At 43.1% G+C, this 13,949-nt stretch overlaps 1 protein-coding gene across 2 annotated transcripts in view; it reads left to right on the forward strand.

The window, feature by feature from the left end:
- The window catches only part of UBE4B (ubiquitination factor E4B), a 122,717-nt gene that overhangs the window by 87,775 nt on the left and 20,993 nt on the right, over window positions 1-13,949 (forward strand). For both annotated transcript variants that reach the window (XM_040263387.1, XM_040263388.1), the window contains 4 exons: window positions 5,697-5,796; window positions 7,459-7,586; window positions 8,917-9,015; window positions 9,713-9,948. In XM_040263387.1, coding sequence (XP_040119321.1) covers window positions 5,697-5,796; window positions 7,459-7,586; window positions 8,917-9,015; window positions 9,713-9,948 — 563 coding nt within the window. The remainder of the gene's footprint in view (window positions 1-5,696; window positions 5,797-7,458; window positions 7,587-8,916; window positions 9,016-9,712; window positions 9,949-13,949) is intronic.

Here is a 13,949-nt window from a genome sequence, read left to right on the forward strand (position 1 = left end):
TTCATTAACACCATTGTTATTTTTCTTAATCTGAGCATTTCTCTCCATGGATCAACACCTGCAAACAAACCAAAGCCACAGGAACAGGAAGGAGACATTTTTTTGAACAGATCATCTGTAATAATGGAGCAGCCACTTCCACCGTTTGTTTAGTCCAGGAGTGCTGTAGTAGTATCTGTATCTGCCTTGAATTAAAGTAGAATTAATCACTTAGTAATTCTAGTCATTACTGGTAGCTTTCTAAAGTGTTTTTTCCCGACACATAATCATGTTGTCTGTAAATGACGACTATTGATGTTATGCTGCACGTGGGCTTTCTGTAGTTGCAGCTAGTAGAGTCTACTCCGTTGTCGCATGTAGGCTTCCCATTGCAGTGGCTTCTCTTGCTATGGAGCACGGGCTCTAGGCTCACAGGCTTCAGTGGTTGCAGCACATGGGCTCAGTAGTTGCAGCTCCTGGACTCTAGAGCACAGGCTCAGTAATTGCGGCTCATGGGCATAGTTGCTCCGAGGCATGTGGAGTCCTCCAGGCTTCCTGGACCAGGGATCAAACCATGTCCGCCACATTGACAGGTGGATTCTTATCCACTGTACCACCAGGGAAGTCCTTTCTTTTCTTTTTCCTGCCTCACTGCCCTGGCTACAGTTTCTACTACAGCCTTGAGTAGAAATATTGATAGCTTTCTTGAAATTGTTTATTCAAGTTAATAGGGGAAGTTTTTTTGGACATCTGTTACCAGATTAAAGAAATTCCCTTTCATTTTGTGATTTTCTAAAAGTTTTTTGTTCTTAACTGGAGTTGATCTTTATTAAATGCATTTTCCATCTCTGTGAGGAGGTCAGATTTTTTTCCCCCTTTATTTTATTCATGTGGTTGAATTATATCAGTTGGCTTTCTGATATCAAACCAATCTTACATTCTTGGGAAAAAACTCAACTGTGTTATTGCTTTTATATTTCATTGGATATTCAGTTGCTAATATTCTGTTTAGGGGTTTTGAGCCTATATTCAAAAAGAAGATTGACCTATGACTTTATTTCTTACTAAGAATTAAGTGAAGTCTCTCAGTCGTGTCCAACTCTTTGCAACCCCATGGACTGTAGCCCACCAGGCTCCTCTGTCCTTGGAATTCTCTAGGCAAGAATACTGGAGTGGGTTGCCATTTCCTTCTCCAGGGGATCTTCCCGACCCAGGGATCGAACCTGGGTCTCTCGCACCGCAGGCAGACTCTTTACCATCTGAGCCACCAGGGAAGCCCAAAAGTGAGTTCTCAATTTTTTTTTATCAACCTTATGCTTGCCATGTAGAATGAATTCTGAAATATTCCCTCTTTTTGTATTTTTTGAGGTGTTTATTGTATAAGAATTATTTTTTTCTTTAACGTTTGGAAGCATTGATGAAGCTATCTGGGCTTAGAGCTTTCTTTGTGGGAAGTCTTCTAAGTTAGGTATTTTATTGTTAATAGATATAAGACTGTATAGATTTTCATGTCATCTTGCGTTAGTTTTCCCGTGGTATCTAAAAGTTTCAAAACGCTTAGGCATTAAGTTGTTCATAGTATCTTGACCTGTGGATTATATAAAGATAGCTTTTTTTTTAAGTTTCAGATTCCTGGAGTATTTGTTCCTTTATCTCTTGTTATTGATTTCTGGCTGATTTCCGCTGTGTACTTTGTACTTTATTGATGTCTACTTTGTAGCCAACATTTAAATCAATAAGAGTTCCATAGAAGAAAAGAACTTGGAGGAATTCCCTGGCAGTTCAGTGGTCAGGATGACTCACTGTCACTGCCAAGGGCCCAGGTTCAATCCCTGGTCTGGTCAGCGAACTAAGATTCCACAGTCAAGATAATAAAAGTAAAAAAAAGAAAACTCAGTTTCTGTGTCATTTGTTGCAGTGTTTTACATATATCAGTTGAGTCATTTGTTTATGTTTTGTTCAAATTTTCCTTATGTCTGCTGCTTTTATCAGCTTACAATATCAGTTATTGAGAGACATATAAAAATTTCAAACTGTTTTATGTCTGTTCCTTCATCCTGGAATGGATGGTATCCTGTCATCCCACCATTCTCACCGACTCTGGAGGATACATTTTCAGTGACCCCATCTGCCACCTGCACTCCCAGCTTACAGGGGGAGTGAGTGCCTTTCAGATGCTGGTGTTTCCCTTACCTGTGTATTTTTCATTGCTGTGATGCAAGAAGTGTCTTCCAGGACATGGTTAGGGCATGTGTGTGTTTTGAGAGGGCGGTTTTCTGAGCTAGTCATATATAGTAAATCTACATTGATATTCCCATCTTCTTATATTTTTAACTCCTTCCTCTGAATTATCTCAAGGAATTCTTGACAACTTCATTTAGCAGAGGTCACTGTGAATTCTAGGTTTTAGACAACCAGCTGGGCACACAGAGCCCATCCTGGTTACCAAGAATAAGACTGAATCCAGAGCCTCTGGGAGTTGTATTCATGTCGATGAATTTATCCCCACATAGGAGTTTGTTAGCGTGATGCTCTGTTGCTGATCAAGGATCTTCAGAATCTATTCCCCACTAACTGCTGAATTTCTGTTTCTGCGTATGTAGTAAGTAGAATAATAGTGTCCCAAAGATTTTCACTGGGCTTCCCAGGTGGTGCTAGTGGCAAAGAATTTGCCTGCCAATGCAGGAGATGAAAGACACAGATTTGATCCCTGGGTCATAAAGATCCTCTGCAGTAGGAAACGTAAACCTACTCTGGTAGTCTTGTCTGGAAAATCCCATGGACAGAGGAGCCTGTTGGGCTATAGTCCATAGGGTCACAAAGAGTCAGACATGACTGCGTGACTGAGCACACAAAGGTATTTACATCCTGTTCCCCCAGAACCTGAGACTGTGTCACCTTGCATGGTAAAGGAGACTTTTCAGATGTGATTGAATGTGAGATCTTGAGACAGGGAGATTTTCCTGGATTATCTGGGTGGACCCATTATATCACAAGGGTCCTTTTAAGAGGGAGGCAAAGGGGGTCAGAGTGAGAAAGGAGATGTGATGGCAGAAGCAGACATCAGAGCGGTGTGGGTCCACAAGCCAAAGAATGTGGGCCCCCTCTGGAGGCTGGAAAGAGCAAGGAAACACTCTCCCCTAGAGCCCCCAGAAGTAACGTATGTCTGCTGACCCGCTGGAGATTTCTGGCCTCTGGAATCCTAAGGCTATACTTGTGTTGTCTCAAGTCAGTAAGTTTGTGATATTTGTTAGAGCAGCAACAGGAAGCTAATATAACATATTAGCACGTCTGTTGTGTTTTTTTTTTTTCTTCTAACATAACTGTAATTGGCCCTTGAGGACAGTGATCTCATTCCAGCTGTGGTGGAAGCAGTGACGTAAGGTGGGTTGGGACCTTAGGGAAACTGGCATCATCCTGCAGTGTGACCGCCTCAGCTACAGTCACCGCAGGAGCTGCCACTGCTCTAAAACATGGCTCAGGGGACTTAGACCAGGGTGGGTGCTTGGGGTCTCCAGAACCCCTCCGTTTGAATTCTTGGAGTCCCGGCCTTCCCTCTGACGTTCAGATAAGAGATCCAGTGAGGTTATGGATGCAGTCTGTGTTCTAATCTGGTGCTCTGTGTGGATCAGACTCTGCTTCTTTATGGTCATCCTGGAAACGCCCTGACTCGCTAGCTTTTCCTTGAGGTGAGATCTTAAAACCTGGAACCTGTAGTTTCCTCGTGTGAATGCTCCAGTATCTTCACACATAGCCACTCCATCTCTTCATTCCCAGAAATCAGTAGCGATTGTTCATGCAGCTGTTTTTCCACCGAGAATCTTGGGCTTCCAATGTTACGCCCTCAAATGCTCACTGAATCTTTACCACTTTGAAAGCAGCCCAGTTGAAGAACTAATAATCCCAGAGCCTGTTCTCCTTGAGGGTCTGTTGCCTGTAACCTCTTCCTGCCAATAATCATACAGGTTATTATGTTAGCTTCTTTTTGTTGCTCCTGCAGATTACCACAACCTTCGTGTGTTAAAATAACAAATAACCCTCTTTCTTAGGGTTTTGGGGATCAGAAGTCCTAAAACTGAGGCTGCATTCCTTCTGAGGCTTTAGGGAAGAATCTCTCTTTTTTTTTTTTTTTTTGCCTTGTCTAGCTGCTGGAGACCTCTTGGCCCACAGCCCCTTCCTCCGTTTCCCAGGCCACAGCAGCATCTTCAGCCCGCTCCCTCTCCAGCCTCTACTTCACTGGTCACCTCTCCTCCTCTTCTCCCTCTTCTCTGACTCCCTCTCCTTCTCTTCACTCAGACCCTGTGTCGACATGGGACCTGCCCAGACAATCCAAGATAAGCTCCTTATCTCGAGGTCCAAACCCTTAACCATATTTGCAGGGTTCCTTCTGCCATGTAAGGCAACATGTTCGCAGGTCCTCGGGATTAAGCTGTGGCGCCTTGGCCGTGGTGGTTGGGAAGCCGGGGAGCAGGGGCACTAGCACGTTACTCTGTCTGCCATTGTCATGTTCCAGCTGTAGACAAAGGAATCCACTTTATCTGAGGTCAGCAGAAAGAGGGTTATTAAAGGCTGTTATCTGCTGTATTGAAGAAGGCCTGGAAAAGAGGACTCCCAGAGCTCTCCTTTGAACCGGGCCTGCCAGGAAGCTGCTTCAAAGTTTAGACTCTGCCAGCATTTCAGCTAAAACCCTTCTACACTGTGCTTCCAGAAGACCCATGTGGCTGTCACTTCACTGGGTGTACTTCTGCCTCCAGTGAGGGCTCACCTCTTGGTAGGAGCTAGGTCATGTGCAGAAGTGCTGGCCACAAGGGACTCTGGGAAATAAATATACTTTTGAAAACTATATCACTGGACTTTCCTGGTGGTACGGTGGATAAGAATCCACCTGCCAGTGCAGGGGACAGAGGAAGATTCCATATGCCGTAGAGGAACTAAGCCAGTTTGCCACAACTACTAAAGCCCACGTGCTCTAGAGCCCGTGCTCCTCAACAAGAGAAGTCACCGAAATGAGAAGTTACGCACGGCAGCTAGAGAGTAGCCCCTGCTCGCCACAACTAGAGTAAAGCCCACATGCAGTGATGAAGGCCCAGAGCAACCGCACATTAAAAAAATATATATGTATCAATGGTACAGAAATGTATATGTGTCATTGTGTAGTTTTCTACATAATGTTTTGATAGAGTGGGTTGAAATGTGTTAAGTGAGCCAGCCTTTAAAATATGCAGCGTATTCCATGATCAGGGAAGGCTTTTCCTCAATGACAGGTGATAGTTGAGGAGACACCTGAAGAGAGTGAAGAAGTAAGTCACAGAGATAACCTTAGAGACGAATATTCCAGGCGGAGGGAAAAATGCCTAGTCGAGTTGTCTTTTGCTTTGGGTAATCGAGTAGGCATCATAATCTTGAATTTTCTGGAGACTTCATTTTCTCCCTCTCAGAAAAACAAGAACAATATTTTCTTCCAAAAGTAATAATTACTGTATTTCACCAAATCTAAAATGCCATCCACTTTAAGATATTACGTTGGGAACCAATAAAAAAGATGAATGCTGCCAACATAACCATAACTTCCCATCAGTTTTGGTGATGCTTATCTAGTGTGGGCGGCGAGAGGGGATATGTATCTGAGAGTCAGTGAAATTGTGAAGATAAATAGATAACGATGGATGATGGATCTGTATGTCTTCTTTCATTTAACTGTTAGTCTTTAATTTCAGAACTGTGGAAGATCTGAAAAATAATGAAAGCCAATGGAAAGACTCCCCACTGGCAACCAGACACCGTGAGATGCTGAAACGCTGCAAAACTCAGCTTAAGGTCTGTATAGTTAACTGGGATAATTTATGGATCAGCCTCACAATAGGAATTTTCCCACTAGAATATAGCCTTGAATGAACAGTTTAATGTCCTCATTTTTTCCTCATTATTCTTTTCCCTCAAGATAAAAATGGTACATTTAAATGCTTGTTGATTGTTTCTGTGTATACTTAAATCTCAGGACTGAAAGTGCATACGCCGAGTGCAGTAATGATATGAATTCTTAATGGATTTTATCATCCTTGAACATCATCTCCCTTTCCTTACCTCATGCAAGATGTTCCCCCTCTACTAACCCTGACTCCACACCCAGATACACACACGCACTCCAGTTTGTCCAGTCACGCATCTTCATGTTTGACAAAGTGGATTTGTGGTAGTGGAAAGCTATCTTTCCTTTGCCCCTCATTCTTCGTTGAATTGAAAATGATCCATTGTATAGAACCTAACTGTAGATGGGAAGATTTCTGCTTATAAACGTGGTGGTGTTTTAGTTGCTAAGTTGTGTCTGACTCTTGGACCCGATAGACTGTAGCCCACCAGGCTCCTCTGTCCGTGGGATTCTCCAGGCAAGAATACTGGAGTGGGTTGCCATTTCCTTCTCCAGGGGATCTTTCTGACCCAGGAATTGAACCCAGGTCTCCTGCATTGCAGGCAGATGATTTACTGACTGAGCTGTGAGGGAAGCCTTTATAAACATATAAGGAAGCTTATAAACATAGCTAAAAACAAACAATAGCTAAAGTTGTACAAGGGAAGCACAGACAGCAAATGTACTCATTTTTCTGTGTTTATGTTCAGATTACAAAGCTGAATGTTAGCTGTCCGTGTTTTCTGTTGATTAGTAGGATGATATGTAGAAATTTCACCTGACTTAGATTTCTGGTACAAGTTAAAATTTTCACTTTTATTTACTAATGGAGTAGAAACCTCTTTGAGAAGCAGAATAAACCAGGGGACTCTTTTCTGGGGTCTGTAGACCCCTTAAACACTCCAGAGAGAGGTTTCAAGAAGTCTGTAAACTGTTGACATTTATATGTAATGTGTGTGCAAGTGGATGTTTAAACTCACAGCGATCCTCTGAGATGGGTGTTAAACCCTTGGTGGACGAGCATTTTGCCCAAGATGAACATAAGTACTGACCTGGAATTTAGATGTGAATATGTCAGGCTCCTTCTCAGTAACCACCACTGACTTCCAAAGGGTCTCTCTCGTCAAGTTTTTCAAATATGACAGTGATGACTTAGCCTTTTCAGCACTAAACTATGCCCAGTGGTTCACATGGCACACCTTCTTAGAGCAGAGGAAGCTCTTGAGACACAAACAGCATCTTACAGCCTGTTAGTGCTAATGCTCTGGAAGCAGGGGTCCCCAACCTCCAGTATCTAATGCCTAATCTTAGGTGGAGCTGATGTAATAATAAACCTAAAGTGCAAAATAAATGTAATGCACTTGAATCACCCGAAAACCATCCCCACCCCACCACATCCCACTCTGTGGAAAAACTGTCTTCCACGAAACTGGTCCCTAGTGCCCAAAAGGTGGGGGACCGCTTCCCTGGAGCCTAGATTTCCCATCTCCTGGCCCATGCACTGCCTGTGACCACACGTAGGAACTTAGCCACCAGCTAATCTATGAATGGGGTCATGCCTGCTTCCACAGAAACTGGTACGATGCAAGGCCTGTGCTGATGCTGGCTTGCTTGATGAGAGCTTTCTGAGAAGATGTCTGAACTTCTACGGCCTTCTCATTCAGCTGCTGCTCCGCCTCCTGGACCCTGCCTACCCGGAGTGAGTTGCTCTGTCTTCCTCCCCCGTCTCCATTCATCCAGGCCGTGTTGTCTTCATTGCTCTACAGAGCCGACACCCAAAACTAAGACGGGGGATAATGTAATCAGGAATGCATTTCCAGATTGTACTTAGATAGACTATGAAAGTAGTAATAGTTAATAGCTGTTTTCTCTGAAATTAGTTATAGTAGTGAAGGACTGTCAACACTTCTTAGGTTAATTTTGAGAGAGTGCTTTTTGAAAATTGGCTATAAAATCTTTGATAAAAAAGGAAATCTATGAATCGGAAGTGAAAAGTTGGGATTAACAGGATATTGGGTCCCCCCGAGCACTGGGTGCAGCCAGATCCCTAGTCAGTTCCAAGAATGAACCGAGAACATCACGGATCTCTTTATAATCACCTGGACAGCTCCTCCATACAGCCATTTTTGTTTGCTTTGTTACAATTTTATGGTTATTATGAAATCCAGATCATCAATGTTGGGGAGGTTGGCTGAAGCCCGCTGCAGGAATGGAAAATAGTATTTAAAGTAAAAATGTCCCCGATGGTAAGAACTGGAATTCTAAACCAGTTCTGCGAATCCTCAGAATCTATATTCGTTATTGTTTAGTCTCTTAAGTCGTGTCTAACTCTTTTGCGACTCCATGGACTGTAGCGCACCAGGCTCCTCTGTCCATGGGATTTCTCAGACAAGAATACTAGAGTGGGTTGCCATTTCCTTCTCTAGGGGATCTTCCCGAACCAGGGATCAAACCCAGGTCTCCTGAATTTGCAGATAGGTTCTTTACCACTGAGCCATCAGGGAAGCCTCAAAGTCTATATAGGTATAGATTATGGCATTGATTATAATCATTCACATAAGGAATTGTGGAAGAGAAAGAAGAATATATAAAGCAGATGGCTTCCAAAGAATAAAAAGTTGCATTTTACCTCTAAATGTGAAAGCATTTATGTGCAGTGTTAAAGATGAAATTCAGACATATAAAAGCAAAAAAATAAATGTGTAGCCGTATTGTCTTAAAACAGTTTGAGCTGCATAAAATGCCCAAACATGACACTTTTATTTCCTTCACGTTTTATTTATTGCATTAACCTTAACAGGAAACCAAAAAAGGAACAACATTCATGTCCACCTTTTACATCCCCATCTTCATGATTCCCTGTTCATTTCTGGTTGCAGTTTCTTTGCCTGTGCACTGTTTATTTAGTTGTTTTATAGAATGAGAGCTTTTTCCGAATGAACCACTTATTGTAATTGTAGGGTTCTAATCCTCATAATTTGATGTGTCACGGTTTCACTTTGTAACCTGTACTTTTCTCTCTTTGACAGTGTAACACTGCCTTTAAATTCAGATGTCCCCAAGGTATTTGCAGCATTGCCTGAGTTTTATGTAGAAGATGTTGCTGAATTTTTATTTTTTATTGTACAGTAAGTCCCATTCACATATTACATATTTCTAATATGTATTTATATTTAATGTACACATGGTATTACAGACCTCCATTTGATGCCACTGAATGCTGCCCAGAGACTGGAAAAATAAATCCAGCTGTGGCACCAAGCCAATTCCAATAATATCTCAAGACAGAAGCAGGATTAACAATGCTAGTAATAATATACTCTGTGAAAATTGAGTTGAATTTTTAATAACTGAGTATGCGTTTCTGAGAAACAGAAGGAGAAAACAGTTTATAAATATCTGAGTGAACATTCAAAGCCAGAAATACCCACATCTGTATTTTGTACCAATATTTTTCTCAACTGTAAAATTAGAGAAAGCTTACAAAGAAATCAGTTGAGTTTATAAGTAGTTTTTGAAATCTGAAAAAATGAAAACTCCATCAGAATATTTTTTTAAGTCTTTTTGGTTGTGAAGAGCTTTTGTAAAATTATGATTTAGTTTATTTTCCAAGACGTAAATTAATGTAACATGCTGTGGCCAATAGACACAGTGGGTTTGAAATCCTACCCAGTTATAATGTGAATAGTCACCTTAAAATAAACAAGTTAAAGGGAATTCAGCAACCTGGTTCCTCGACCTTGTCCCCTTCCTCGCCTAGTCAGCAGCATCCCCCCACGTTGAGCCTCTCAAAGCTCACTACCTGTCCTTCTCACCTCTCTTCAGATACTCTCCTCAGGTGCTTTACGAGCCCTGTACTCAGGATATTGTGATGTTCCTTGTCGTGATGTTGTGTAACCAGAACTACATCCGAAATCCATATCTGGTGGCCAAACTGGTAGAAGTCATGTTCATGACCAACCCTGCTGTTCAGCCAAGGACCCAGAAGTTTTTTGAAATGATCGAGAACCATCCCCTCTCCACCAAGTTGTTGGTCCCTTCCCTGATGAAGTTTTATACAGGTAATGTTCCTGGTGTGTACAGATGGGCAGGATTGTCTAAAACCAGCGGGTGAAGTTGTTCTAAACCTGCTACCTAATCTCCTAGTGTCCACATAGAAGTATCACCTGCTAATCCGCTGTCAGCAGTACAAAAACTGTTGGTTATTTTCCGCTTGAGTTGTGGAAACATTACACTGACCACATACTAGCCACTGATAATGCAGTGGAATCTATAAAAAGGTAGAGGGGTTATATTGAGACCAAATTGATGTTTTTATCTGAAATTGCCTGATTCATTTTATATTTGACTGCGCTAGGTCTTCATCGCTGCACACGGGCTTTCTCTAATTGCAGCAAGTGGGGGCTACTCTTTACTGCGGTGCTCAGGCTTCTCATTACAGTGGCTTCCCTTGTTGTGGAGGGGCTAGGGCACATGGACTTAAGTAGTTTCAAACCCATGTCCCCTGCATTGGTGGTGAATTCCTAACCACCACCCGGTTCATTTTAGTTTCTAACTTACAACATTAGTTTTGCAAACACAGAGTTTCAAAACTGTGGGTGAAACAGGGAGCTGGTTAAAAATGCTTATTCTTGGGACCTCCCCCCTCCACCCCCCAAAACCAACGGAAGGAGGATCTCCGGAAGTCTTCACTCATTCACTAATTTGAATGTCTGCTCTTTGCCAGGCACTGTCCTAGGTGCCGGGCGGCACTGGTGAACAAGATTGAGAACGTATCAGACATTCTGCAAGGAGGTCTTCCTTTTCTGGTTGAACTATATTCTGAGTTTCCATTTGTAGTTTGGCTTTTCAACTGCAGATGTATTTTCATAAAGCCAGTTAGTTACCTGTGGGCTGCATTCACCTGTTCTCTACCAAAGGCACATGATTGTACTGATGGGACAGTTTTTCTCCAGTTGTATATTTCTCAGGAAAAGAAATGTGCTGTCTGCCTTCTTACCTTCTATTGAACCTAGCACGCTCTGGGCACTCATTTAGCAGAATATGCTCGCCTTGCTCTTGAAAGAAACCCAAGCCTCCATGAGCACAGTCCCTTGCTGTTCACAGAGGCAGCAGTGGATTGAAAGTTCTTCTTTGTTCAGTGACAGCCATCCCTTCTCAGTTAATCAAGACCTGCTCCTGCTTATTTTGAGATGGTGCCCATAATTCTTTCTGCTTCTAAGGCTCAAGAGTCTGTCTGTCTTCTTCCACTTTGTCATTATTACCTTGTGTCATCTCTTGGAAATTTCTCTCCTTCCCTAAGCTACCTGTATCCTCTTGAACCTAAAGAAGTCCACAAGCCCCTTGAAGTTTTGTTAACGTGCTCACCTTGGCAACAGCAGAGAGCACTCCTGGTTAAAAGGCCCTTGCTTGGTTCGCCTGTCCTTCTCTTACCTCTTATCCCTGGTAGGAGAGGACCATGGGCCATTCAGGTACAATTGGTTCATCAGCTGTTTACAGAACGGGACCTCATATGGTACCCTGCACCGGTCAGGCCTCACTGAATTGAAGGTAATCCTAAATTTCTTAAAAAAAAAACAAAAAAAATGATGTACCTCTTTTCACCTATCAAACTTATATTTAAGATGGGAATACCCAGTGTTAGAATGGTTTTAGGAAAATAAACTAATCTGCAAAAGCCTATTTCAGCCCTTCTGTCACTAGTATGCAGAATCAATGCTGTGAAACTGAGAATGTAGTTTGGTAAAACCTTTCTGGACGGCAAATTGGCCATCTACACCAGACACTTTAGTATTCCTATCTGGGGACCTCCCTGGCAGTCCAGTGGAGAAGATTCTTCGTTTCCACTTTGGGCAGCACAGGTTCAATCTCTGGTTGGGGAGCTAAGATCCCACATGCTGTGGGGCACAGCCAAAAAATAATGGTAATAAGGAACATTGGAGTAACAGATTATCTGTGTTGGAAGCAGCCATTCTCTGTCCCTGGGGCTGGGGGAACCAAGGGAAAAGGCTTGGGGTTATTGGAATCTGGTTGCTCAAATGATTTCCTAAAGGAAATCAATTCTGAATACTCAGTGGAAGGACTGACACTGAAGCCGAAGGTCCAATACTTTGGCCACCTGATGGGAAGAGCTGACTCAATGGAAAAGGCCCTGTTACTGGGTAAGATTGACGGCGAAAGGAGAAGGAGTGACAGAGGATGAAATGGTTAGATTAGCATCACTGACGCAGTGGACTTGAATCTGAGCAAACTCTGGGAGACAGCGAAGGACAGGAGAGCCTGGTGTGCTGCAGTTCATGGGGTCGCAAAGAGACAGGACTTAGTGACTAAACAATAACAGCAGCAACAAATAGTGAAAGTATTAAAAAGAAATTCCTGCCAGTGGTAGGCCAGTTAAGTAAATTATCATTTATCCATCCAGTGGGTCCATGTGAGCCATAAAAAATAGTGTTAGTTACATTAAATGGTTAATAAAAAGAAAGTGCCATTAATGGGACAGTTTGTCAACTGTGGCCACCTTTTGGTACATAAATATATATTACAGATAAAAGTATGGGAAGATATGCACCAAAATGTTAACAGTGAGTTGTTTGTTTTTGAGTGGTTAAATTGTGGGTGGTTTTATTTTTCTGTTTTAAAAAGTTATCTGATGTCTTCATTATTCTACAGTAAACTTGTGTTGTTGGTATTGAAAAGACAAAAAAGATTTTAGTTAAATGCATTTTGGACTCAGTTAGGGCCCTGGGCTTGTCACTGTGGCTTTGGGATAAAGGACAGGGCTAGGCCTCCTGCCTGTGAGGCCCGGGGTGGGGGCGGGGTGGCAGGGGAACACCATAAAGATTCCAGGAGTGGGAGGATGGGTGGGTGTCCTTTCTCCTTGGCCACCAACCAGCATGCCTTCTGGCCCTGGGCCATCTCTGTAATCACGGGTAGATGATAAGATGATACCCGTGCTAATAATAACCACTGCTTATTGAATATTTACTGATCCTTTCACTTAATCCCCACAGCAGTCCTCAAGATGAGTGCTATAAATATCTCCCTCTTACAAATGAGGAAACTAAAGCTTAGAAGCATCTAGAAGCTCACTGAAGGTCAGCAGCCAGTGAGTGGCAGCGACCTCAGCAGTTGGGCATTAGCACAGGTGCTCCACCTGTTCCCTGGGGCCCGGCGCCTGGGGAGCCCACAGCGGGCATGGCAGACACTCCCCATGTGTCCAGCAAATCCACATTAAGTCCCGCTGGTTTAGGTCCTGGCTCCTGAGCACGGCCAGCTCTCAGACATGAATTAGAGCTTGATCTCTGAAACACACTCCTCTTTTACACCCCAGAGAGGGTCTAGCTCAGATAGTGCTTAAGGTCAAATGTTTGTTCCAGAAATAAAACTGAGTTTCAGAATGTGTGTGAGTGTGCTCAGCCGTGTCCGACTCTTTGCAGCCCCCATGGACTGTAGCCCACCAGACCCTCTGTCCGTGGGATTTTCTAGGCAAGACCACTAGAGTGAGTTGCCATTTTCTACTCCAGGGGATCTTCCTGACCCAGGGATCAAATCCACATCTCTTACATTGCAGGCACGTTCTCTACCACTGAGCCACCAGGGAAACCCAAGTTTTGAAAGAGTATTTTATTTGTACTAGAGCAAAGGTGATACTTAAGGACTAGCACTCAAAACGTGGCTACTCAGAACCAGGAAGAACACTGATAACCAAGACAATTTCAAGACCGTTCCCTTTCCCAAACTGATCTGAGTCAGCAAAGACAGTGTTAGCCCAAGTAGACTTAATCACCAGCTCAGCAAATACGCATGGAGCTGCTACTACACATCAACTCCCGTGTTGCCACTTGGGCCAAGCCATGCAAACGCCAAAACCCCTGTCACTGCCAGTTAGGCATTTTGGCGTGAAAACAGATGTGGAACCAATAAATAAGATACTTACAGAGAGTGGGTGTGAGAGGAGGGCCTGGTGCTACATTGTTTTTTTTTTTGGAGGGGGGGGTACTGCACTACTTGGCATATGGGATCTTAGTCCCCCGACCAGTGATTGAACCCATAGCTTCTGCAA

This window comes from Oryx dammah, unplaced genomic scaffold (genome assembly GCF_014754425.2).
Source record: "Oryx dammah isolate SB20612 unplaced genomic scaffold, SCBI_Odam_1.1 HiC_scaffold_21, whole genome shotgun sequence".
NCBI classification, from domain to species: Eukaryota; Metazoa; Chordata; class Mammalia; order Artiodactyla; family Bovidae; genus Oryx; species Oryx dammah.